The 26904-nt window shown below is 42.4% G+C and overlaps 1 protein-coding gene across 10 annotated transcripts; it reads left to right on the top strand.

Annotated features, from left to right (window-relative positions):
- The first annotated feature begins 479 nt into the window (after window positions 1-479).
- On the top strand, window positions 480-26393 carry atn1 (atrophin 1). 10 transcript variants are annotated; one of them, XM_034174483.1, is made up of 11 exons: window positions 480-710; window positions 981-1120; window positions 4049-4191; window positions 9814-9915; window positions 10268-10387; window positions 10590-13402; window positions 13558-13774; window positions 13915-15412; window positions 25071-25238; window positions 25354-25534; window positions 25615-26393. In XM_034174483.1, exons 3-11 carry the CDS (start codon window positions 4165-4167, stop codon window positions 25646-25648), a joined length of 5160 nt encoding a protein of 1719 aa, XP_034030374.1. In that variant the 5' UTR covers window positions 480-710; window positions 981-1120; window positions 4049-4164; the 3' UTR covers window positions 25649-26393. The 10 variants fall into 10 exon arrangements, 9 of the variants coding, with proteins under 9 accessions (XP_034030374.1, XP_034030378.1, XP_034030375.1 ...); XM_034174487.1 differs by lacking the exon at window positions 981-1120 and having other exon boundaries at window positions 13918-15412; window positions 25071-25214; XM_034174484.1 differs by lacking the exon at window positions 981-1120 and having other exon boundaries at window positions 13918-15412.
- Window positions 26394-26904: the final 511 nt, after the last annotated feature.

The raw sequence follows: 26904 nt of genomic DNA, 5'->3' as shown, positions 1-26904 counted from the left end.
GTTAATAGTTTAATTAAGGAGGCCACGTGCCGTTAGAGCGCAGTGAGCGCGCGGCTCCGGAGGCCTGGAAGAACAAAGGAGACTTAAATATTGTTCCGGAGTCATCGCGAGAAAACCTTATAGAGAGTTTGGACTGAACGAGAGAGAGAGAGGAGACCCTCCGTCGCTCCCCGTCGGTACCCTCCCTCTTCAGAGTTTTGGCTCTCTTTCTCTCTCTGCGCCTCTCTTCCTCCTTCTCCTCCAGCTCCCCCTCTCTCCTTATGCAAATCACGCCCTCTCCTCTTTTCCTTTCTCTCCTGCATCTCTCTCTCTCTCTCTCTCTCTCTCTCTCTCTCTCTCTCTCTCTCTCTGCTAAAATGTGTGACTGTGGGCCGAAGCAGAGGGTCTAAAAAAGTGCAAGTCGCCGTAGAGGAAGAGGGGGAGTCAGCAGGGTGGGAGAAGGGGGCAAAAAGGAGCAAGGAAAAAAAAGGGGGTGGGGGAAGAGGAGAGAGGGTACGCATCAATTTGTACAGTCTTCAGTTGGCACCCCGCGCGCGCGCGCGTGTGTGTGTTTTCGGACTGATTTCTCCTGCGTTCCTCCTGTCGGCTGCAATATGAGCCAGCGCGAGCCTGTGTTGACAGACGCGCGTGCGTGTTAGCGCGCACCATAAAGCGACCAAACAGAGGAGGAGAAAGGGAGAGTGGGTAGCACGCATCGCTGGATGTTCTAGGTAAGGAGGAGACAAAAATGGGTGCGCGTACTCTATTCTAGCCACGTCTGCGTTCTCCCTCGCGTTTTTTTTTTTTTTTTTTTTTGCCTCCCTTTTTTTTCTGTGATTACAAACACACGCATGCGTTACGGCGAAATAACGTCCCGGTGTGTGCATGTCAACACACGTCGTGTGCGTCCACATTCCACCGAAAACAAAAACAGACCCAGTGTCTTTTTTTTTTTTTTTTTTTTTTGTAAAGATGTGCAGCGGCTCCGATCGGCTGCACAGGCATCCATTCTGCGCTCTTCTGCACGTCTGAGAAGATCGGACCGCGACCCCGCTGCTTCCTCTGCGCGTCTATCAATAACATTCGCGGCATAGAAGATCAGGACGAAAAAAAAGAGGAGAGCCGCTGCGGCGCCAGTGATGTAAGAAATTGCGCGCTGCTTTGCATCATCACAAATGCAGTTGTGTGTTGATCAGGACCGCACACGGGCGTGCGTGCGTGGTCGTCGTGCTGTTCCTGTCGGATCCGGGCCTGGCCACCTGTAACTGATACGTCCGTAAACCCGCTGGTGCTGAATCCTGCTGTGTGATGAACTTCACGGTGTACGTGCATTTTGTGTGTGTGTGTGTGTGTGTGTGTATGTATGTGCACGCGCGTCATGCAGTTTTTAACGTTTCGCTCCGAACATTGATTGAGTCGGGCACTGCAGCGTGCGCTAATATTTAATGCAAAGCCATGTGCGGTGGAGCTTCCACAGGATGCTGCTCTCTTTCTGCACGCTGTTTTCTGCTGCTCAGCCAAATATATCTTGTTTTCATCCTGCGCTATTTTTATCCTCATTCAACACAGACTACACATTTTTTTATTCGTAGGGTCACATGAATGGGCGTATTAGGGGAGGCTTCTGCAAATTAGTGCTGTACAGGGGCGTAGCAGGCTTTATTTTAGGGTGGGGGGTGCCCACTGTCTACTAGCATCACAGTGTTTCCAGCGTTTTGAAATGCTAAATCTGTTTTCTGAACCAGATGTTTATTTTAATATATGAAGAGTTTTGCAAGTGTGAACATTGGTTCAATTTGGGTTTTCAGAAATTGTGCACTGTTATTTGCTTAGTTGTGTTTTGAAGCATTGTGCACTGTTGTGTTTTGAAATTCTAGTTCAGTAATTAATTTATACTTTGTATTTGTTGTCATGAGTATGTATATATATATATATATATATATATATATATATATATATATATATATATATATATATATATATATATATATATATATATATATAATTTATTTATTTATTTATTATGGTAAGGGGGCATTTATAAGCTTTTGCTTCTATATACACACTTTCGGCCACATGAGTATGTGGTTAAATTGATCTCTTTATGAGCTCTTTTGTTATTTTTGAGTCTGTGTGTCGAATAAAAATAAATTCATATTAATTCATTCAAGTTTTAAAAGTGTAAATATTTACTGAAGAAATTGATTAATTTTAAGTTTAAAATTGTGACTCATCTGAAGGTTTTTGTTGTTGGGTTTTTTTTTTGGGGGGGGGGGAGTAGGGAGACTATTGATTGTCCCATTGTCCTCTAAATTATGGTGTTTAATATGCTGTGAAATTCTGAATCTTTTTCCGAAGCATCCAGCTGTTTTGTGTGTTTCAAAACAACCAATTTAGTTTTTCAAACTGTTCAAGACAGAACTTTTTCTGAAGCGGTTCTTTTAAATTTAAAATGTTTGAAAATTGAATATTTCTAAAGGCACTGTTACATTGCAGTTTTCCCCACAGATTTAGAAATGGAACATTTTTAGTGTTTCATGTGTTTCACAATACATAATGTATTTCAATTTTTAAGCAATTCAAGAGAGAACCTTTTCAAATGTAGCTACAACTGTAATTTTCCTTCTTTCAAAGCTGAGCTTTTTCAGAAGCAATTGTTTCATTTCAAGTTTCATGCATTTCAAAATGGAACAGTTCCTGTAGCCATTTTGATTCATGCAATTTTAAAGTGTTTTGGCACAGAATATCTTCCAAAGAAAATAGATCAATAGAGTTTGATTTTTCACATTTTAAAACTGAGCATTTTCTGAGACAACTGATTCGTTTTTAGTTTTTCAAGTATTTTGAAACTATGAAACAATTTTGGCGTTGGGAGTGTTAATTGGCTATTCAGTATTCAAGTGTTTTGAAATGACGAATATCTGATCTAATTGTTGATTAGTCTTTCACGTATTTCTGAAACAACTGTTTCATTTAGTTTTTGTAGCTTTTTAAAACAGAACATTTCCAAATACATTACTTTGCATAAATACTTTTCAGGGTCACTTTCCACTTGATGTCACCTTCTTAGTATTTAAAATATTGAAACTTTTTTAAAGCAAATCAATTCATTTACTGGTTTGAGTATTTCAAAACAAGAAATACTACATCATTTTAAAAATTGTTTAATTCAGTGTTAACACAGAACCATGTACTGAAGCAATAAATTTATTCTTTGTTTTGAGCATTTTGTAAATTAATTACTTTCTAAAGCATTTCTTTCTCTGTGTTTGAGTGTTTTAAAACACTGAATCATTGTCCGTTTACTGTAAAGTTTCAAAGCAGTGACTTATTTTCTGAAGAATTTGTTTCATGTATTTTTTTCTAAGTGCTTCAAAAAATGGATGTGAGTGAATCATTAGATTCAAAGTATGGTGGTGTGTAATTTCTGCTATCACCATGTGTGGAATATTTCAGGAGTGGTATAACTCCAGGGCAGCGCTGCCTGCGGTTGTCTGGATAAAGGATCTTTACGTTGGACATTTCCCTAATGGTCGGCTGCACAAATAAGCATGTGATTCTGCTGGTCGTAACTGGGGCATTTGGGTTAACCACAAGTGGCTGTGGATTTGGGTTGTTGTGGTGAAGGTTGAGGAGGGTGTGTGGCCTCTAAGACGTTTGACTGTCTTCAGCAGAATGCAATCATAGAAATGAATCATAGCTCGTCTGGTCCACATGTATTACCTGTGATTCAGTGCTGCAGTGCACAAGGAATCCCAAACCGGTGCATTGTGGGATTGGAGCTTCTGTGGTCAATGAAGCAGGAAGGACACTTTTGAGTGTCGTAAAAATGGGAACACTGTCTCAGGCAACTTGAAACATACATAATTTGCATATAATAATGGGTTTGCTAAATTCGGATGTTTTGATCATGTCAAAAATACAGAATACAGTTTCTCTCTTTGGGCTGCTTGTTTATGCAGCCAGCAAAACTTCTCATTCATCCTTAAAATGGCAAAGCACGGGGTTGTCTTTAAGATATCCATGCAGACTAAGGTTACACAACACCTTGTCTTATTTTTCTATGCAGGTTTTGGTAACTCCACATGGTGTGATGTAGCACATGGTCTCCTCACTAAGGAACGAGAGCCAGTTCAGTTCCTACCATGGCATGTGTTGTAAAATGGCTGTTATAAAGAAGAAATAATGAAAACGCGGACACATAAAGAATCGGTATGAACAACGCCACGTTTGTTTGTTTTTTGGAGTAATTCGCCCTATTGAGATTTCAAATCCTGCAAAATCTCGCAAAACTTCAGATAGTTCTCCGCTCTGCAAGATGTCATTAACATTGAGAACTGCATTAAGACGCTCTGATCAGGCTGCAATTTAACCACTGCACATGGACAACAGCATTAACAATGCAACATATAACTCTTTGTATATTGTGCCTAAAGCTCTCGTGAATATATTATCTGGGTTTTTTTTAGATGTTGTTATTGTGTTTGTTTTATGTAAACATGCCAGAAGCTCAGGTTGTTCCTCTGTTATTTTCAGTGGGAATTGCCGTGAGCTGTGATCGCTTCCTGTTCGTGTCGTTTTGGGCGAAAGTGAATTTTGCTCTTTAGCGTCCTGCTTATTGTCCTTTACAACACTGTTTGTTCTGTTTGTTCCACAGTAATATATATAAGATGTCTGAAGTTCGGTTTGTGTTTATTAAATTCCACACAGCTTAAATGTAGCAGACAAGGAATATTTGGAATATTTGTTTTAGCAAATTTTCGGGGTCTCATGCATGCAGTCTCTTATTAATGTGCTGAAAAGCATTAAAAAATTACATTTTGGTAGTATAATGTTCATGTGCAATTGTTGTCATGTGGATTCTCTATGTTGTTTAAACTGCAGTTACTTACTGCAGCTACTCTCTGGCATGCAAGGGATTATGCGATATCTCAATAGGGCGAATATCAAAGTTTTTTCACCTAATTACCTCTGCCAAGGTGGTTAGATTTTCATCCATGGTGGTCAGTTTGTTTGTCACCAGGATTACTCAAAAACCTGTTTACAGATTTCCATAGTATTTGATGGAGGGCCAAGAGCCAAAACAAGAACTCAAATTATGGTGCAGATTTGAACACCGATATTCTCGGCTGGTATAATTTAAGACAAAACAATAAAAAAATACACACACACACACACACACAATGATCTGTTGATGATATTTCCAGATTGGGAAGTTTTCAGCATTATTGTCTGTCATTATACTAGAAAGACACTCAGTGTAGTTTTACCAAGGTGTAACAAGTCCTTCAAACATATACTCTCAACCCATTTTCAAACCCGTCAGCCTTTATAAAGAAAAGTGACCCATATTCACCTGATTTTAACTAATTTTCCACAGATCCACATGGGTGTGTTTATAGAAATATGAGCTTTTTAAAAATTGAGGTCCACATTATAAGCAGATTCAGTTTATGACTCAGACGGCGTTCAATAAAATTTATTTTTCTTTTGTTTTATGTAGTATTTGCTTCAAACTCATTACCCGAGGCCATCAAATATGGCCATCGGTTATTGCGAAGGCTTTGCGTCCATTCGTCTGTCTGCTTAGTATAAATCCAGTCCTATTACTGCCAGAGTCTTCAAATTCAGATTCAAATTCACCTTGCACAAGTTCAAAGATGACTAACCTTGACCAATTTTAAGATGTATTTTAAGAGACTAAAAGGTCACATTTGCTTTCATATTTTTTGAGGGGCGGGGGTGACAGCCAATCAGAGTAGAGCGGCACCATGACATTACTGGCTGGTGTCTCTATGGCGCTCCAAAACTGCTTCATTTATATGTAAATATAACACGTTTCTCATATATATGTAAAAGCTCGCAAGAAATAAACACTTCTAAATCTGATATATGTCAAAGCTCGCAATAAATAAACACTTCTAAAACTGAAAACGCTATTTTTGTAACCTGATAACTCCTCTGGAGTGATTTACAAGACATCTCCTGGATGTCAGCGTGCATGCTAACTTCTGCTAACTCAGAGCTAACTTCCCCTCTTGTCAAAAGCTTATGTACGCATGTTCTCCTGCAGACACTGTTAAAAAGCAAATAAAATATTGTTTATGATTGATTGATTGATTGAGTTTATTCTGCAACATCAGTATAAACATACAGAGGTGAATGTGATATACAGATAACACAATAAAGCATAAATAGAGGGGCTTGATTGAACATGTAAAAACTGTACATAAGACAATAGGATCTGGGATACCAGTTAAACAACTGCAAATTATAAAGAAGACAATGTTACAGCTGAGGGTATTTTAGCATTGTGTTATATTTTTAGATTGTGTTAGGTTTATGTTTGGTTAATTTTGTGTTCTGTTACATTTAAATCAGATAACTTTATAACAGTATATAGTTTTACATTGACTTTGCACTATTTTTCTCATTTACTTAGTTGTAGCTTCGGTTAACTTTCCTTTAGCTTTACAAGTGCATGTCAAAAAATTTGAATAATCATGAAAAGGTTCAATATTTTTGTCAGTTACTTCAGAAAGTGAAAATTATATATATTCTAAAGTCTAGTCATTCAATTTAAACTGCAATGTTTTGAATATTTTTTTATATTTTTGTTTTGATAATTACAGACTACAGTGCTGAAAAAATAGAAAAAAACATTTTTAAAAATATGAATATATTTAATGTCAGGTTTGAGTAACTCAGTATTTATGCAGTAAAAATACCATGAATATCCCAGTCTGGTTTAGTAAACACTAATTGACAAGGGTAAGCCACTGGACGAAGAGTGAATAGGCACATAATCCAATTTCCTTGAAGTCCAGTGTGAAGTTTCCACAGTCAGTGATGATTTGCGGTGTCATGTCATCTGCTGGTGTTATTTCACAATGTTTTATCAAGGCCAAAGTCAACATAGCCATCTACCAGTAGCACATTTATGCTCCTATCTGCTGACAACCTTTAAGGAGATGGCTGATTTTCTTTTCGAGCAGGATACCTGCCTACAGTGCTAAAACTACTAGTAAGTAGTAGGTTTGCTGACCCTGGTGTTACTGTATTTGATTGGCCAGCCAACTGGCATGACTTGAACTTCATAGAGAATCTAAGGGGTATTGTATTGAGGAAGATGAGAGACACCAGACCCAACAATACAGATGAGCTGAAGGCTGCTATCAAAGCAACCTGGGCTTCCATAACACCTCAGCAGTGCCACAGGCTGATCTCCTCCATACAACACCACACTGATGCATTAATTCATGCAAAAGGAGCCCCAACCAAGTATTCATTTCCTATGCCTGCTTATTCAAACTAAGCATCAGGAGGAAGCTGGAGCCTATCCCAGCAGTCATTGTGTGAGATGCGGGTTACACCCTGGACAGGATGCCAGTCTATTGCGTATGGACAGACAAATGCATTCACACTGACCAATTAAGTTTCCATTTCACCCAACCTGCAGGACTTTAGAAGTGGGAGGAAGCTGGAATACCCCAAGGGAATCCATGCAAACATGGGGAAAACATGCAAACTCCACACAGAAAGGATCAGGTGGGAAGCAATGATCTTACTGTGAGGCAGCAATGCTAAGCAGCAAGTCACCATGCTGGCCTGGTTAAGTTTCAGTTGGCTTTATATTCAGCTATTGTTAGATTCACTTAGTTTCTATTAGCTTTACATTTGATTAGATTTATACCAGTTACATTTTCATTGAGCTTTATTTTACTTTCCTGCACTGAAAAAAGTGGGGTGTGACCCAGTGACCTGAGAGCTATTGTTGGTGAGGAAAGGTTTACTGACCTTGACTTCGCAGATGATGCTGTGATATTTGCGCAATCAATGTTTTTTTTTTATTGCAGCACTTTAGAAGCTGAGTGAGGAGAGTGTCTGGGTTAGAGATTGTCCTGGATCAAGACTAAGATTCAGGCTTTAATGACTTCCTGGAGTCAGCCATCAGAAATGTATCTGTATGTGGTGAAAGAGTTGAACTTTTAGAGCTCTTCACTTATCTCGGCAGTGACACATACATGTCTCTGGGTCCTCAGCCTTTGAGATTGAGAGGCACCTGGGAAGAGCTTGTGGAGTCGTGAAGTCACTGGACAGAGGTGTTTGAAGATGCCAATATCTTTGCAGGAGAACAAAGCTCCAAGTCTTCAGGGTCCTGGTGCTGCCTGTCTTGCTGCATGGTTGTGAGACTTGGATGCTAACCTATGACCTAAAGCAATGACGGGATGTCTTTGGCACTATGTCTCTTAGGAGGATCCTTGGATACTTTGTATGACTTTGTATCAATCAAGCTGTTACTTACAGACACTAAGATAAGGAGTATCACTTGCATTATGTGGGAGTGTTTGCTTCAACATTTTGGTCTTGTGGCCCGTTTCTCTGTTCGTGATCCAGCATGCAAGTGCATGAGTGTCGAGGACCCCAATGGCTGGAAGTCACTAATGAAGTCATAAAGTCAAAAACACCATTATAGACATATGTATATTTACTTGTACATTTATATCGTAGTGTGTAGAGCACACAGCATAGGCATCAGCCCTCTGATGTCTTTCATTGTGTGGTGGTTTCATGTTATTCCCATGTCTGTATGGTTTTCTTTCAGCACTCTGGTTTCTCTCACAATCAGCACACATAATTGGTTCAATCTCTCAACATCAGTTAGTGTCATTCATGTAGGGATGGTGTAACATGCACCTGAGTGGCCTAAAGGTTAGACAAACAGGGTTGTGACCTCAAAGTCACGGACTCAATTCCCTAATCAGATATTAAGGTTCCCTTGAGGGAAATCCATCATAATCCCCCCATCGCTACTGATATGCAGTCACATGGCAGTACACTGACATCGGTGTATGGATGTGAAGTATCATTTTAGTGCCCTTTGAGTTTTAGCATCAGATGGAAAAGTACTGTACAAGAAGTAAGTCCTATATATGCTCTGAGGTCTGTTGGAGTCAGTGCTTATTTCCAGATTCCATAGAGTGAAGCATACGAGAGTCTACAACACCCTCTGGATGGGATGTTAGTCCAGCTCAGGTCACCTCCTCAGCCGAGGGTGGTACCCATTTACACCTTGGTGGATTGAGACAATACAGATTAAGTGTCTTGTTCAAGGACATGAGCAGGATTCAAACTCAGGTCTACATATAGGCAGGCCAACTTCTTATCCACGGAACTACTTGCTGTAGAAATGCAGTCTAGACCATTCAACTGATTCCATGCTCCTCAGGCTGAGCTGTTATTTTTTTCATAACGTAATGACAAACTTAATGACAAACTGCCCTATCTATCTATCTATCTATCTATCTATCTATCTATCTATATGAAAGTGAACAGGATTGTGAATTCAGATCTACACCAAAATTTAATGTAGTTTTTATTAATAAAAAAAACCCACACATAGTTGATAGGCTGGAACATGTTGTACCTTGGCAGAGGTCTGCACTCTACTGTGTCCCTGTGTGATTGTTTTATGTCATACATTTAGAAGAACCTGATAATAATTATTTGACTGTTGGTTCAGAATGTGTTTGGTTCTATGTGCTTTATCCATTATGCTTGAATTTCCGCTTGTCGATCCTGTGTTGTGTCGTGTTCTTTGTTTGATTAGTTCCCCTCATTTTATTCTTCACTTCTTGTGTTGTCCTCACTATAATCCACATTGAAGTGAACAAACGTGTGTTTTGTTTGTTATTAACACTGTTTTACTGCAATCGACAGTCTTGTTATTTCTCAGGGTATATCTCATTAGTTTTCCAGCCATGCCTTGTTTCAAAATGCCTTTCTCCAACCCTCCATAACCTCGTCTTCCTCTGTACTTTTCGGGCCTTGCAGATGCCCATGCGGAGTGGGCGACGGCGGGGGGCGAGTGAGGAGAGAAGAGGTCGACGCCCGCACCCCAGCCCCACTCTGCCTGAACGTAACGATAGACAGACGGTTAGAGTCTATGTGTTTTTCCTCTTTGTGTTTCCTGTTGTTTATCTTGTCCAGAATTTGCATGCATGCATGCAAGTATGAGCATCAGAAACAATAAAGAACTGTCAGTGAGTATGGTGTCTGTGCTGTCAGTGTATGAGTCATCAGTGTGATTGCCACAAATATACCCTTGCTGTGGCAGAGTTGTTTGGTGAAAATGTGTTTGAATTCTTTGATGTTTCGTGTCTGGCGCTGACGTGTTGTGCGTGTATGTGCGTTTCATGTTAGTCTGCATTTGTTCTAAAAACAGACATGGGCCTATTAGGGGATTCAAAAGCATCACTGCAGAATTAAAAGACATGTGTTGTTTTAGCAAAGAGGTGCAGCCGAGGAACTGGCTGGAAATCGCTTCAGACGCAGGTCACAAGGGCATGATTCATCTGAGAGCGAGGGGGATGAACTTGTGTCTCCTCCAAAGAGGCAGAAAGTTCAGGTTTGTGTTACATCAAACTGTTACATAAAGACCGATTATTAATCTTTGATTCAGCTAAATTGTCAAGAAGGCAGTGGCTTAGCTGCTGAGGTTTTTTTTTTTCTTGTCTCCACAAACATCTACATTGCTGGTTTTAACATATTAGTATGATCTCCAGATGCTTTTTTAATACCTCGTCCACAAGTTATGTTTTTCCTCTTAGGAATCGGCCTCTACCCCAAATCCTCCAACATCAACACAATCGACTGACAACTCAGCTCCTCCCACTGTCCCGCCTCCAACTTCGGTTGCTAGCCAATCTCGTGAGAGTGACAACGAAGATGGCCAATCCCAAGGCAGCAGGAGTTCAGTCGTCGGGAGCCTTGCCAATAGCAGCAGTAGTCTGAGCAGCGGGCGGGATATCGACCAGGACAATCGTTCCTCTTCCCCGAGTCTCTCCGCTTCTCCTCTGGGTAGCCTGGATTCTGATTCTGATGGCCCCGACTCACCAAAGCAAGGAGAGAGGGAAAGAGAGAAAGGCAAAGAGGGAGGAGCAGGGAAGGTGGCAGGAGAGGAGAGGAGAACAAGAGGAGAGGGGAGAGGGGAGGAGTCCTGTGGAGATGGAGAAAAGAGGGATGTGGATGGAAGAATTGAAGACTGTCCTACTGTTAAGCCCCCCTCCACCCCTTGCCCTTCCTCTGCTCTGACTCCCTCTCTCCGCACAGGGGGGGATTCATCAAATGATAGCAATAGCGGGAGGAAGTCCTATTTCTCCCTGGACTCCAAACTCCTGTGTAAAGTTGAATATGGCGGACCAACAGGTGTTGATGGTGCACATAATGGCAGCAGAATGAATTCCAAAGCCAGCACACAATGTGTGAACAAGACAAACATCTCCGGGGGAGACTTATCCCAACACAGTCCCAACATTTCTCATTCATTACCCCCTCCTCTTCCTCCTCCACCTGCCCTAAAACCCTTGGAGCTGGGGGGACAAAACATGCCCACTGATGTCAAGACAGAGAGAGACAAAATGGACAAGACTGACAAACACCTGGACAAGACTCAGTCTGGTCCTCCTTCTCTTTTACCACAATCTGGCCCCCAACCCCTCTCCCAGTCCCAGTCGCAACCTTCTACCCACCCACATCACTACAGCCCCACCAGCTGGCAGGGTACCACAGCACCTGGTTGTCAGGGGAGCTGGGGCTACACCCGTTACCCTGGCAGCCATCACCCACACCAACAGCAGCACCAGCCCCCAGTGCAACAACAGCAACTCCCATCGGTTTATAATGACCCAGTTTCTCGCCACTCCTCATCACACCCCCCTTACCTTCCCCATCCTCACTCCCATCCCCACAGGGAGTACCTACCCAGGTACACTGGAGGGGGAGGGGACAGAGACAGGACACCTGCAGCAGAGAGGGAGAGGGGAATGAGAGGGGAGTGTGGGGGGAGAGAGATCAGGGAGTTCTCTGCTCCTATCGGCAATAACAACAATAGTACTAGTGGAGCTAATACTAATAGTGTTTGCAGTGGGATGGGTGGCCCCACCAGTAGCCAAAGTAGGGAGTTTGCGGGTATGCCAGTGGGTCAGAACAGAGAGTTCCAAGGACCTGGGAGAGATGGACCAAATATGGCCCCTGAAAGAAGAGATTTTGGTCCTGCTTTCAGAGACAGGGACAGAGAAAGGGAGAGGGATGGAGGGAGGGAATTTCCTTTGCCAAACCAAAACCAAAATAGAGACTTTGCTTCCAGTGGCCCTGGAACAGGGCATTTCAGAGACAAAGATGCAAGCAGATGGGGTGAGTTTGGGAACCAAACAAGAGAAGTGATAAGTAACAGTAGTAACAACTCGGTTCCCCAGGGGAACCCACCAAGTTCCTCTGGCGGGCTTCCTGTCACCCCCATAATGAACAGAGACCCACCTGCCTCACCCCAAAACAACCCTAACCACCCTTCACATTCCTCTCTGACCCCACATTCCCACCAGCATCCCTCAAACTCATCTAACCGAGACTTTGTTCCTCCTATGGAGCAGGCACAAACGCCCTCTGGAACAGACCAGTTCCACAGAGATTATGCTCAAGGTGGAGGAAAAGATTTTCCAGGTGGTGCAACCCCTTCCACAGGCACAAATAGAGAGTACCTCAGCCCCCCTGGTATGACTCCAAATGTGGGACGAGAGTATGTAGCCACTGGAGGAACACAACACTCTCACCCACCTCACTCACACTACCAGGCTGGGCCCAGGGATAGAGATAGGGATTCAAACCTACGAGAGTCGACTCTGTTCCAAAATCGTGGAGGCCCCAGTCAACCTTCTGCACTCTCTCCTTCCTCTACAACCCATCACGGACACTCGCAAAATACTCCATACCCAACTCAGCCCCCTCTACCTCCATCTCAGCCCTCCCACTCCCAGCCACCCCCATCAGGAATGGCACCTAATGTACACTACCAGTCCTCCACCCAGACTCCTCCAATACCTCTGTCTCCTTTACCTAGTCCTTCCTCCAATCAAATGGGAAACTTCTCATCTTTTCCACCCAGCTCCTCTGCTGGTCCTAACATGTCACTTCCTGGTCCAGGTGGGTCATCCACCTGTTCACCTGGATGTCGCCCTTCACCTTTCCATAGCAGTTTGAACAGCCACAGCTCCTTCAGTGGACCATTCCACTCCAATGGGAACAATGGCGGCAACAACCTGGCAAACAGCAATAGTAGCAATAGCGCACCAAATAGCAGCAATAGCAACTCACAGTCTCTCTCACCTCAAAGTGTCTCCAAAGGACCACCACCTCTTAATAATCCTGCCAACAACAACGGCAATTCAACTCCTGCCTCCAGTTCATCAATTCTCAGTGGAGAGGGGCATTTGGATCCATCCACAGGTCCACCTCCTGCACCTGTCATAAAGGAAGAACCAGTGGAAGAGAGAGAGGAGAATGAAAGCCCACCCCCAGTTTTGAGAAGCCCCTCCCCTGAGCCGAAGCCTGTAGACATTCCCATCCATGCCAGCCAGTCAGCACGGTAAAATTAAAATGTCATCTTAGTTGAGTATGTTAATGTAGCACTTCGTTCAATCTTTTTATGATATAATTTCTAATTAACAGGAATGATATTTTTTATATAAAGTTGGTGCTGACTGCTAATAGTCAAAATAATAATGTGTCATTTGTTTCCAGGTTCCACAAGGTACTTGACCGTGGCAGTGGGAATTCCTGTGCCCGTAGCGATGTCCTCTTTGTCCCGCTGGATGGTTCCAAACTGTGGAAGAAGAGGAACGAGATGATTGAAAGAGCCCGTAGGGAGGTTGAGCAGAGGGCCAGAGACTTGAAAGAGAAAGAGAGGGAACGAGAGAGGGAAAAGGAGCGCGAGAGAGAACTGGATCGACATCTGCAGGTGACAACATGAGCGTGATCATTGTAAAGGGCGGCAGATTTAATGGATTTGATGTAGATTAAATTGATCAGTTTAATGGCTGAACAATAAAGGAGATCAGGATAGATGTGATTTACTGTCTTGTCTTGTTTTCTCTGCAGCAGCAGAAGGACGTCAGCATTGCTGGAGGCGGTCGCCAGGGCTCCTCTCTCTTTTTCCCCTCATCATCTTCTATAATCCTTGATCCTTCATCTTCTTCTTCCTCCTCTTCATCAGTGGTTCCTACCTCCCACCCTCCTCCTCACCCCCAACATCATGCCTCACATCCACATGCTCACCTTCCTCCAACGCATCATCTCCACCCCACTCTTGCTCATTCTATTCCACACTCCCTTCTCCTTCCATCAATGGGAGGGGCATCATCAGTGGTTGGAGGCCATCAAGGTGCACTAGGAATAGGTTTAGGAAGTCCTTACCTGGGCCCTGATACCCCGGCACTAAGAACCCTAAGCGAGTACGCTCGTCCTCATGCTATGTCTCCACTTGGGGCAGCAAGCAGGGCACAGGCACATCACCCCCAAGTTCACCATGGACATCCTCATGTACACCCTTCATTCTTCTTTTCTCAGTTCCAAAATCATGCTTTGGCTCACCCTCATCACCTCCCCGCTGATGCTGCTACAGCAGCCGCTATTTTGGGCTTTCTGTATGGTGGCAGCCTCGAAGGAGGTCCAGGTGTTGGAGGCCACCCTGGGATGGCCGGGGGACCAATACCTGGAGGCATTGGGGGTGCAGGATTAGGAGGAGTAGGCTTTCCTCATGCAGTGGCTGCACACCGGGACCGAATCAAGCCAGGATTTGAATTTAAGAGTGATGAGAGGGTATATCCTCCAGGATCAATTCCTGATCCTGCAGCCCTTGCTCTTGCTCACTCTCATTCCCATGCACATGCCAATGCTCATGCACACTCACTCCTCCTTGGCGGAGGTGGAGGTGGAGCTAGTGAGGTGGCACTTTATGGCACTCCTCCTCCACCAGCACCCGGTGGTCCCCCACACCTCCACAATCCAACTCTGGTGCCTGTAACTCGACCCCCCAACCCTTCCGGCCCTCAGTCTCTGTCGAATCCATCCTCTTCATCTCTCCTGCCTTCCTCACTCTCCTCCCATCCCACATCTACACCAGTGGCTGTTTCCACAACCCCAGCAGGACCTACTGCTCCTCCAGCAGCAAGTCAAGCTGCTCCACCAACATCCAACGCTGCCTCACTTCATCACCCAGTCCCCCATTCTTCATTCCCAAATTCCCTATCCTCTCATCTACCACCAGCTCCTGCTGTAGCCGCACCACCTGAGACCTACCCCACTCCTTCTCGCTCTCCAGCCTCCTATGAGAGAGAAAGGAATGGAGAAAGGGAGAGGGAGCGAGAACGGGAGAGAGAAAGAGCAGGTCTGCCAGCATTTGGGGAGAGAGACCGAGAAAGGGAGAGGGAGAGAGAGCGGGGAGGAAGCAGTGGAAGCGGAGCAGGCAGTGGAGGAGGAACAAGTGGAGGAGGTGGAGGAGAGAATCTGGGGCGTCTTCAGATGCTGAATGTGACGCCTCATCATCACCAGCACTCACATATCCATTCACATCTTCACCTGCACCAGCAAGACACAGGTACCCACTGCTACTAACAATGCTGTCACTGTAACCTCCTTCCACATTATGCAGATATGTAAAAGTTACATATGGACATTATTTGTACTGCGGTTTAAGATTTTCTGGGCCCAACGTTTTCTATTCTAAAAGTTTAGCATCAACATGAATCCCATGTGCGTGAGTGTCACCAAGCTTTAAAGGTATTCAGGTAATGTCTTTGAGCTGGTGAGCCAACTTGCTCACTTTGACGTTTTGTGCTAATGTCCATTAAACAGCTGATTTACTCAGGCTACAGGTTGGTAACACCTTTGACAAAATATGAATGACACCCTTTCTTAACTACCACTAGTACAAAATGAAGCCAAAATTAAGCTAACAGAGACCACTATCTTAAAAAAAATTATTTTATATTTTGAGTCCAAATTCCAAGACCAGGTGGAAAAAAGTGACCAAATTCTGTTCAGTAGATAGAAGAGGGTGACACTATGGTCCAACTAATTTAATTAAATTATCTGTGTTGATCATTTACTTTATTTATCCTATTTGCAACAAAGCTAAAGAGCTAGCTCACTATTGTGACCAATATCAGCTAGCTAGCATAGCATAGACGGTAGTAAGTTACTGATTAGCTGGACAGTAAGTATCGAGCTACGAACTCACAGATTGTAATTCGGTGTTATCCATAAGGCAACATATTGCTACACAAAGCTGCATGTGAGTGAAATTGTTGGAAGAGTTCTGGTTTGGCACTGCGCTCTTTAATAAGTTTTATTTATAAAGCGCTTTACATGTTTTGACAAGCAAATCTCAAAGTGCTACCATAAAAGTACAAGGAATAGAACACAGTGCAAGAATAAAACATATTTAAGAAAAAGCTTTTAAAAACAGATAAGCCTTTAAGTGTTTTTTAAAAGTTTCAGCTGACTGTGGCGCTGTTAGGTGGTTAGGAAGAGCATTCCACAGTTGGGGTGCAGCTGTCTGGAAAGTCCTATCTCCCATAATGCGGAGTTTGGCCTTCGGGAGCTGGAGTTGGTGGCTGTCAGCAGAGCGGAGGTGGCGTGATGGGTTGTAGGGACTGATCAGATCTTTGAGGTACACTTTACTATAAGTTATTTTCCTTCAGTCTTCGAGCAAAAATGTTCTGAGCAAAAGTTACTGTCATGTGAATCCATGTAGAGAGAAACACAAAGTGGAACTCTTGCAATAATTTCCATAGTCTGTTCTGCATTGCATTATGGGTAATAATGACAAAATATACACACACAGTCAAAAAACTGATACATTGACTTTAAATAAATTTATTTTGTCAACAGGTTTCCCACAATTGTATTAGGTGAATTAAAAACAGATATGAAGTTCATTAAGCTAAATTAACTTGTATTAATAGAAAAAAAATATTTTAACTTCAAGACATGCATAAATAAACTGTAAATAAAAAGTTAATGTAAATTATACAGCCCACCTTATTCACTTTTTTGAGTGTAATTTGTTGCATAATTTGACTTTTATATTTACAGGTACCATTGCTCATATGTATTTTTGATTCACTACTCATTGTCGTATAGTATTTTGAAAACTTTTGCTGCTCACAGACAACCCTGTACTTTGATTTGTGCACACTGGTGAGCCCTATCATGCTCAGTGGCCACTTTATAAGGTACATCTGCTGTTTAATCCAATGAGCTAACAATGTGGATTTAATTTGATTCTTGAAAATGTGCACATATGATGAAATTGTTCAAGTAAACATGTGGAAGAAATGTATAAGTGACTCAGGTCATGAAATAATTGTTTGTGCCAGATGGGAATGATTTGAGTATTTTAGAATGTTACAAGAATATTAGGCCTGCTTTCCACTATGTTAGGAAACACACATACACACAAACACATCGCACGTTTCACTAATATCAGCTAAGCAGAAAGTAGATGCCACAACACATGAATCCATGTCTTTATCCTGGCTTGTGTCAACAGTTTCAGCACATGTTGATGTTGCCACATTAGGTCCATTAATACCACACATGTATGGTCCCCATGCAATGCCATAGCCTCCCGGAGTATTGTTGTTGATCAAGTTTATCGCATTGTTGGCACAGATTATGTCAGTTTATCCATCATCCACCACACTACAGAACCAACTTGGGTCCTGGTTGGCAGCCCAAATAGCCATCAGTCCATCCCCACCTCCCGAAAGTACCCAGTAGTATGCCACAGCCAGGTGAAACATGGGTGTCCACTTGGCCTTTTCCAGTTGCTGGAGTCCTCAGCACTTAGGCACCTGCATGCTAGATCATGCTCAGAATGGTGTTGTGTGTTGGGGGGTGTGGCTGGATGTTTTGGTGTTCTTTTCTTTTCTTTGCTCTTCAGGTGGCATGGAAACTGATTCTTCTGTGGAGAAGGTGCTGGCTGAAGAGTCCTCACCCTCTTCAACATCATGTGAAGCACCTGTGACTGGTGCTCACATGCAACCTTAAAGACTTTCAGCTGAAGCAGATAATTGGATGGCGTTCTGCATTTAAGGCATGTGTGATTCAAGCAGAACTGCCGGGAACTCGACCTTGTGATGTTCGTTTGTGAGACGCTGAGGACCGCGCCTGGGTTTGACACATCGAGCCCGTGAAGCAAGGAAGGGTGAGGACACATGCTGTCAGCACACATCAAAGGTGATTAAGTGTTTGACTAATTGTTGATAGTAACTTGGTGTTTTGTTACACAGTATACTTGAATTGTGATGAGAATTGTGCAGCTTGCTTCTCACTGCTGTGGCATGCGGATAAGTGATCCTCCAGCTGTTGTGAGAAGCTGCTCATTTGCATAAAGTTAAAAAGATACAGACCTGAATGTGTTGCTGATAGCGTGTGTCTTTTGAAAGTTATTGTTGTAACTGCTGACTTACCTCACCTCTTCTTTGCTTCACAGAGAGTCAGTTTGTCGTGTCCACCTGGGGAGTGTTTGGTGGTGGTAGTGGGTCCAGGAGCGCCGGGCTTTGATCCTTGCAGGCGCTGGAGAGCGTACCAACAGTCACTCCACCAGAAGGACGCTATTTTTGTTTTTACACCTTTTAAACACAGCGGGTGAAATAAATATATTGTTTTTGGAGCCGCTTTTCTGGTTATTTGTAGTGCTGGGTTCTGTCTGACGCAGGTCCGCTCCTCAACCCGCGTCGACACATAACAAATGGCACCACATGACCAAAATGTCACAGCTAACGTTCCACCACATTTCATAGAATTACACATCATCTAAGTCTCCCTAAGGAGCCTTTTGTTTGACACAGTCATTCCAGTGTTATCCACTGATACTTCAGGGCAAACCAAGTACCTCAGACATCTAGCTGACACCTTAGAACAATGGTTTGAGTCCGGGTATCAAAACCATACAGGAGACACGAAACACCAGGACCCTTAAGACTTGGATCTTCTTTCTCTTGCAAAGACATCAGCATTGCTAAACACATAAGAGACTTCATGACTACGACGACACACCCGCCGAGGATCAAACTCTGGTTATTGGCGACTCTGTTTTGAGAAATGTGAAGTTAGCGACACCAGCAACCATAGTCAATTGTCTTCCGGGGGCCAGAGCAGGCGACATTGAAGGAAATTTGAAACTGCTGGCTAAGGCTAAGCGTAAATTTGGTAAGATTGTAATTCACGTCGGCAGTAATGACACCCGGTTACGCCAATCGGAGGTCACTAAAATTAACATTAAATTGGTGTGTAACTTTGCAAAAACAATGTCGGACTCTGTAGTTTTCTCTGGGCCCCTCCCCAATCGGACCGGGAGTGACATGTTTAGCCGCATGTTCTCCTTGAATTGCTGTCTGTCTGAGTGGTGTCCAAAAAATGAGGTGGGCTTCATAGATAATTGGCAAAGCTTCTGGGGAAAACCTGGTCTTGTTAGGAGAGACGGCATCCATCCCACTTTGGATGGAGCAGCTCTCATTTCTAGAAATCTGGCCAATTTTCTTAAATCCTCCAAACCGTGACTATCCAGGGTTGGGACCAGGAAGCAGAGTTGTAGTCTTACACACCTCTCTGCAGCTTCTCTCCCCCTGCCATCCCCTCATTACCCCATCCCCGTAGAGACGGTGCCTGCTCCCAGACTACCAATAACCAGCAAAAATCTATTTAAGCATAAAAATTCAAAAAGAAAAAATAATATAGCACCTTCAACTGCACCACAGACTAAAACAGTTAAATGTGGTCTATTAAACATTAGGTCTCTCTCTTCTAAGTCCCTGTTGGTAAATGATATAATAATTGATCAACATATTGATTTATTCTGCCTAACAGAAACCTGGTTACAGCAGGATGAATATGTTAGTTTAAATGAGTCAACACCCCCGAGTCACACTAACTGTCAGAATGCTCGTAGCACGGGCCGGGGCGGAGGATTAACAGCAATCTTCCATTCCAGCTTATTAATTAATCAAAAACCCAGACAGAGCTTTAATTCATTTGAAAGCTTGTCTCTTAGTCTTGTCCATCCAAATTGGAAGTCCCAAAAAACAGTTTTATTTGTTATTATCTATCGTCCACCTGGTCGTTACTGTGAGTTTCTCTGTGAATTTTCAGACCTTTTGTCTGACTTAGTGCTTAGCTCAGATAAGATAATTATAGTGGGCGATTTTAACATCCACACAGATGCTGAGAATGACAGCCTCAACACTGCATTTAATCTATTATTAGACTCTATTGGCTTTGCTCAAAAAGTAAATGAGTCCACCCACCACTTTAATCATATCTTAGATCTTGTTCTGACTTATGGTATGGAAATAGAAGACTTAACAGTATTCCCTGAAAACTCCCTTCTGTCTGATCATTTCTTAATAACATTTACATTTACTCTGATGGACTACCCAGCAGTGGGGAATAAGTTTCATTACACTAGAAGTCTTTCAGAAAGCGCTGTAACTAGGTTTAAGGATATGATTCCTTCTTTATGTTCTCTAATGCCATATACCAACACAGTGCAGAGTATCTACCTAAACTCTGTAAGGGAGATAGAGTATCTCGTCAATAGTTTTACATCCTCATTGAAGACAACTTTGGATGCTGTAGCTCCTCTGAAAAAGGGAGCTTTAAATCAGAAGTGTCTGACTCCGTGGTATAACTCACAAACTCGTAGCTTAAAGCAGATAACCCGTAAGTTGGAGAGGAAATGGCGTCTCACTAATTTAGAAGATCTTCACTTAGCCTGGAAAAAGAGTCTGTTGCTCTATAAAAAAGCCCTCCGTAAAGCTAGGACATCTTTCTACTCATCACTAATTGAAGAAAATAAGAACAACCCCAGGTTTCTTTTCAGCACTGTAGCCAGGCTGACAAAGAGTCAGAGCTCTATTGAGCTGAGTATTCCATTAACTTTAACTAGTAATGACTTCATGACTTTCTTTGCTAACAAAATTTTAACTATTAGAGAAAAAATTACTCATAACCATCCCAAAGACGTATCGTTATCTTTGGCTGCTTTCAGTGATGCCGGTATTTGGTTAGACTCTTTCTCTCCAATTGTTCTGTCTGAGTTATTTTCATTAGTTACTTCATCCAAACCATCAACATGTTTATTAGACCCCATTCCTACCAGGCTGCTCAAGGAAGCCCTACCATTATTTAATGCTTCGATCTTAAATATGATCAATCTATCTTTGTTAGTTGGCTATGTACCACAGGCTTTTAAGGTGGCAGTAATTAAACCATTACTTAAAAAGCCATCACTTGACCCAGCTATCTTAGCTAATTATAGGCCAATCTCCAACCTTCCTTTTCTCTCAAAAATTCTTGAAAGGGTAGTTGTAAAACAGCTAACTGATCATCTGCAGAGGAATGGTCTATTTGAAGAGTTTCAGTCAGGTTTTAGAATTCATCATAGTACAGAAACAGCATTAGTGAAGGTTACAAATAATCTTCTTATGGCCTCGGACAGTGGACTCATCTCTGTGCTTGTTCTGTTAGACCTCAGTGCTGCTTTTGATACTGTTGACCATAAAATTTTATTACAGAGATTAGAGCATGCCATAGGTATTAAAGGCACTGCACTGCGGTGGTTTGAATCATATTTGTCTAATAGATTACAATTTGTTCATGTAAATGGGGAATCTTCTTCACAGACTAAAGTTAATTATGGAGTTCCACAAGGTTTTGTGCTAGGACCAATTTTATTCACTTTATACATGCTTCCCTTAGGCAGTATTATTAGACGGTATTGCTTAAATTTTCATTGTTACGCAGATGATACCCAGCTTTATCTATCCATGAAGCCAGAGGACACACACCAATTAGCTAAACTGCAGGATTGTCTTACAGACATAAAGACATGGATGACCTCTAATTTCCTGCTTTTAAACTCAGATAAAACTGAAGTTATTGTACTTGGCCCCACAAATCTTAGAAACATGGTGTCTAACCAGATCCTTACTCTGGATGGCATTACCCTGACCTCTAGTAATACTGTGAGAAATCTTGGAGTCATTTTTGATCAGGATATGTCATTCAAAGCGCATATTAAACAAATATGTAGGACTGCTTTTTTGCATTTACGCAATATCTCTAAAATCAGAAAGGTCTTGTCTCAGAGTGATGCTGAAAAACTAATTCATGCATTTATTTCCTCTAGGCTGGACTATTGTAATTCATTATTATCAGGTTGTCCTAAAAGTTCCCTAAAAAGCCTTCAGTTAATTCAAAATGCTGCAGCTAGAATACTGACGGGGACTAGAAGGAGAGAGCATATCTCACCCATATTGGCCTCTCTTCATTGGCTTCCTGTTAATTCTAGAATAGAATTTAAAATTCTTCTTCTTACTTATAAGGTTTTGAATAATCAGGTCCCATCTTATCTTAGGGACCTCGTAGTACCATATCACCCCAATAGAGCGCTTCGCTCTCAGACTGCAGGCTTACTTGTAGTTCCTAGGGTTTGTAAGAGTAGAATGGGAGGCAGAGCCTTCAGCTTTCAGGCTCCTCTCCTGTGGAACCAGCTCCCAATTCAGATCAGGGAGACAGACACCCTCTCTACTTTTAAGATTAGGCTTAAAACTTTCCTTTTTGCTAAAGCTTATAGTTAGGGCTGGATCAGGTGACCCTGAACCATCCCTTAGTTATGCTGCTATAGACGTAGACTGCTGGGGGGTTCCCATGATGCACTGTTTCTTTCTCTTTTTGCTCTGTATGCACCACTCTGCATTTAATCATTAGTGATCGATCTCTGCTCCCCTCCACAGCATGTCTTTTTCCTGGTTCTCTCCCTCAGCCCCAACCAGTCCCAGCAGAAGACTGCCCCTCCCTGAGCCTGGTTCTGCTGGAGGTTTCTTCCTGTTAAAAGGGAGTTTTTCCTTCCCACTGTAGCCAAGTGCTTGCTCACAGGGGGTTGTTTTGACCGTTGGGGTTTTACATAATTATTGTATGGCCTTGCCTTACAATATAAAGCGCCTTGGGGCAACTGTTTGTTGTGATTTGGCGCTATATAAAAAAATTGATTGATTGATTGATTGACTATAAGCTTTTCAAAGGTGCTTCTTGAACTGTGTTAGGTGAACTGTGAGTTTTGCAGCATGAATGTACAGCTGATAAATCTGCAGGAACTATGTGGAGTCAGAATCTATTAGGAATATTTCACAACATATTGAGTCTTTGTCATTAAGATTTCAAGCTGTTCTGATGTGTATTATAAAAAATATAGGGCCCCCAGTCTGTACAAACAGTACCTCTGCCAAAGCTGATAGTCCAAGCTTCAGCCATACCAGGAACTACATCCAAATCATAATTTGTAGACATTTCTGAAATCTGTGATTTTTTTTTCATATATTCTGTCAGCATCCAAACATTGGTAACATATGTATTTTCTGATGTAGTTGAATCAAACACAATTTCAATATTCCCTGTGCTGTTACCAGCACAGGAGTTGGACAGAAAATATGTAGCTGAGTGAGGGAGTGAGTTAATGCATCCCAGCCAGCTTGTGTATGCAGTAACTCAAAGACAATAAATGCTATCTTGTCGCTCACCAAATTAAAAGAACATACAGTATAATGAAGACACACCATCTTGCATCTGGTGAATGTTGATGCACCAAAACAATCTAAAAGCCAACTTTGTTTTGCGTATGTAATATCCCAGAGATATGTCTGTCAAACCTGGTCTCATGGCAAGTCGTGATTCAGCAGCACGAAATATACATTCATCTATTGGTTTGTGATATTGTCACAAAAAAGCGCCTTGTTTTTGTCACAGCACCACATATTCATTTTAATTCATTCCATGATGGCTGCACAAAATTAAAAGTAAAGGGGGGGTTATGGTTAGGGTTGGGGGGAGGAATAGGGTTAGGTTATGAATAGGTATTCCGGACAACTGGACTGCATTCCACTATTCCTCTGCATTTCTTGGTTTTGCCTCAGAAAGAGCATTTCTGATGTCACTACACACGTTTTCTACTGGATTAAGGTCCCGGGATTGGGCTGGCAACTCCATAATGTTAATCTTGGTCTGGAACCAAGATGCTGCTCTCTTGTTGGTGAATTTGGGGTTGTTGTCTTGTTGAAACACCCATTTCAAGGACATTTCCATCTTGGCATGAGGCAAGATGACCTCTTCAAGTATTCTGATGTATTCAAACTGATCCATGATCCCTGGTATGCGATAAATAGGCCCGACACCATAGTATGAGAAACATCTCCATATCATGATGCTTGCACCACCATGTTTCACTGTCCTCACAGTGTACTGTGGCATGAATTCAGTTTTTACAAGTCTGCAGCCCCTGGACCCAAAAAGAACAATCTTGTTTTCATCAGTCCACAAAATGTTGGTCCATTTCTCTTTAGGCCAGTCAGTATATTGTTTGGCGGATTGTAACCTCTTTGCCACATGATTTTTTTTTTTTCAACAATGGGACTTGCCCATAGCTTGGCTTTATAGAGGCATCTTCTGATTATTACAGTGCTCACAGGTAACTTTAGACCTTCTTTGATCACCCTAGAGCTGATCATTGGCTGAATCTTTGCCATTCTGGCTATTCTTCCATTTGAATGGCGGTTTTCCATTTTCTTCCACATCTTTTTGGTTTTGGTTGTCATTTAAAAGCATTTGACATCATTTTAGCTCAGCAGCCTATACTTTTCTGCACTTCTTTATGTTTTCTCCTCTCCAATCAACTGTTTAATCAGAGTACGGTGTTCTTCAGAACAATGTCTGGAACAACCCATTTTACTGAGATTTTCAGAGAGAAACACACAACAACCATCATGTACAATATTTGCTGTCTTCGTCCTTAAATAAGGGGCCACGTGAAAAATGCAGAGATTGCTATTTTCTGACCAGCCTGCTATTCCTTTTTCTTCACTTTCTGTGAAGTAATAAGACATTTTTATACATTTTTCTTTATGTTTTGATTTGAATAGAATGTGCAATGTTCCCAATGCATTTGCGTGTATGGAAATAAAAGCTATTATAAGGATTTTGAGCTTTATTCACTTCGTTAAACATGCTGATATTATTTTAACACAACTGTAGAATCTTGATTTCTCTAATTGGATTTAAAGTACATGGATGTTTCTCTGATACAGGAACAAATGCCTTTCTAAGGACTGTGCATCATGTTTTGTTTGAACTTCATGTTGGTGCTTTGACTCTTATTAAATATTTCCTGTATTTTCTATTACATCACTGGCATCCAGCGGCGGGCGGGGTTCACCCCCTGATGGACCCGTTGGCATCGGGGTCTCCTTTGGCACGCCTTCCATATCCAGGGGCCACACTCGGCACTCCCATCCTGGCACACCCCCTCACTGACAGCGAGGTTCTCCGCCAGCAGCTCTTCGGTGAGGAGAAGACTCCTCATCCATGTACTCGTTCAGTTTTTTTCTCATAAAATCTCTATAGTGATAAAAGTTTGTGTCATTTTGACCACGATGACAGTAATTGGCTTTAGCGCCTTTTCTTTCCTCGTTTTGTTGACAGGTGCTCCTTTCCGTGACCTGCCCCAGCCATCCTCCCTCACCGGCCCAATGTCAGCAGCTCACCAGCTCCAGGCCATGCAGCAGGCCCAAAGTGCAGAGCTGCAGATCCAGAGACTGGCCCTGGAACAGCAGTGGATCCACCACCATCACCACCACTCCCTCACCCAGGACGAGTACTACAGGTAGGAGGACAACGCGCTTCAGTCCTCTGAAAAACACGTTGGATTGCACTCTCACGTGACCTGTCTTTTGACCTTTTCAGTCACTTGAAGAAGGAGAGCGACAAGACCCTGTGAGGGAGGGGCAATATGAAGAGCAGCACGGAGAAAACTTAAGTGTGCAAAGTAGCAAATTAAAAGCACTGAGAATAACGAGGGCACAAAGACTCTGAGCAAAAGCTAATGGACAAGGAATTACCGCAAGGACACGAGAAGATTGTGACAAATTACCGAGGCGGAGGAGGGAGGGTACGAAAATGTTGCACACAGTCCCTGTTAACTGCACCGTGGTGATAAATCCAGCCTCCAGTGCTTCCCTGAATCAGTTCTTTCACTCTGTTCTTGTTTTTGTATTGTGCCCTGTACAGTATATTTGTTGGAGGCGGCTGAAGTGAAGTACAGCACGTGTAAAATTGATGCCACAAGAAACGTGTACATGAGTCTCTTTCATGTCATTGCATGTAGCTAAGCACTTCTTCTGAACTGGTGGAACTTTTGGTTCTATTTTTAGTAACTCTCCCCCTCTTTTGTACCCGAGGGGTGTTCTGTATGCATGAGACCAGCAAAATTAGTGTTTCGTTCCCGATCAATAGTATTGTTATTATGATTATTGTTGTCTGTTTGTTGATAATGATATAATTATATATACAGTACATATTATTTGTATTATTTTTTTACATTGTCATGGTATGCTGTCACTTTTTATTATTATTATTATTATTATTATTATTATTATTATTATTATTATTTTACCTTGTGAAACAAGATGCAAATGAAGGCAAAAAAACAACAACCTGGAAATAAATTATAATCTTTTTTGCTATCCTCTTGTGCATGCTGTTTTCCCCTCTTACGTGCATTTTAGACTATTTGCCCCGTCTTTGTTTTATTCAAGTCACTCATGCACAAAGCATATCAAATTCCTCTCTCTCTTTTCCCCCTCCCCCTCTATTTCTGACTCTCCATCGGTCTCTCCCTCCCTCTCCTGGTGTGTGGAGCTAATAGGAGACACATGGGATAAGTGCGAGACATGGGAGCAGGGTCGCTCCGGTGCACATCAGCCATCCTGTGGAGAGCGCATTCCACGCTTTACTGTAAGAACAAAATAAAAAAGACAATTTACGGATGCTGCTGAGGCCCGTGTGTTGTCGCTGCGCCTGCCTGGAGAATTCTCTTTCAGCTGGAAATCAGTGAAAGCGGCCTTCACATTCCAAGACAGAATCACTGCTGGCAGAAACGTGTTACAGCAGTGTGCGTTGTCTCTGTGAATTGTCTCACAAAGAAGCCTGCAGGCTCTGTCCCTTTTTTATGTTTCTATATTTAAAACACCTTGT

This window comes from Thalassophryne amazonica, chromosome 7 (assembly GCF_902500255.1).
Source record: "Thalassophryne amazonica chromosome 7, fThaAma1.1, whole genome shotgun sequence".
Taxonomy (NCBI): domain Eukaryota; kingdom Metazoa; phylum Chordata; class Actinopteri; order Batrachoidiformes; family Batrachoididae; genus Thalassophryne; species Thalassophryne amazonica.
The sequence above is the reverse complement of the archived record's forward strand: the minus strand, read 5'-3'. Positions and strand labels throughout refer to the sequence as shown.

Excerpts from the sequence above, each read along its gene's own strand:
- atn1 (XM_034174482.1), top strand. The coding sequence starts at position 4,165 with ATGAAAACGCGGACACATAAAGAATCG. Across the intron at positions 4,192-9,813 it reads CGCGGACACATAAAGAATCG|ATGCCCATGCGGAGTGGGCG; the intron begins GTATGAACAACG and ends CGGGCCTTGCAG. Across the intron at positions 25,535-25,614 it reads ACCCAGGACGAGTACTACAG|TCACTTGAAGAAGGAGAGCG; the intron begins GTAGGAGGACAA and ends TGACCTTTTCAG.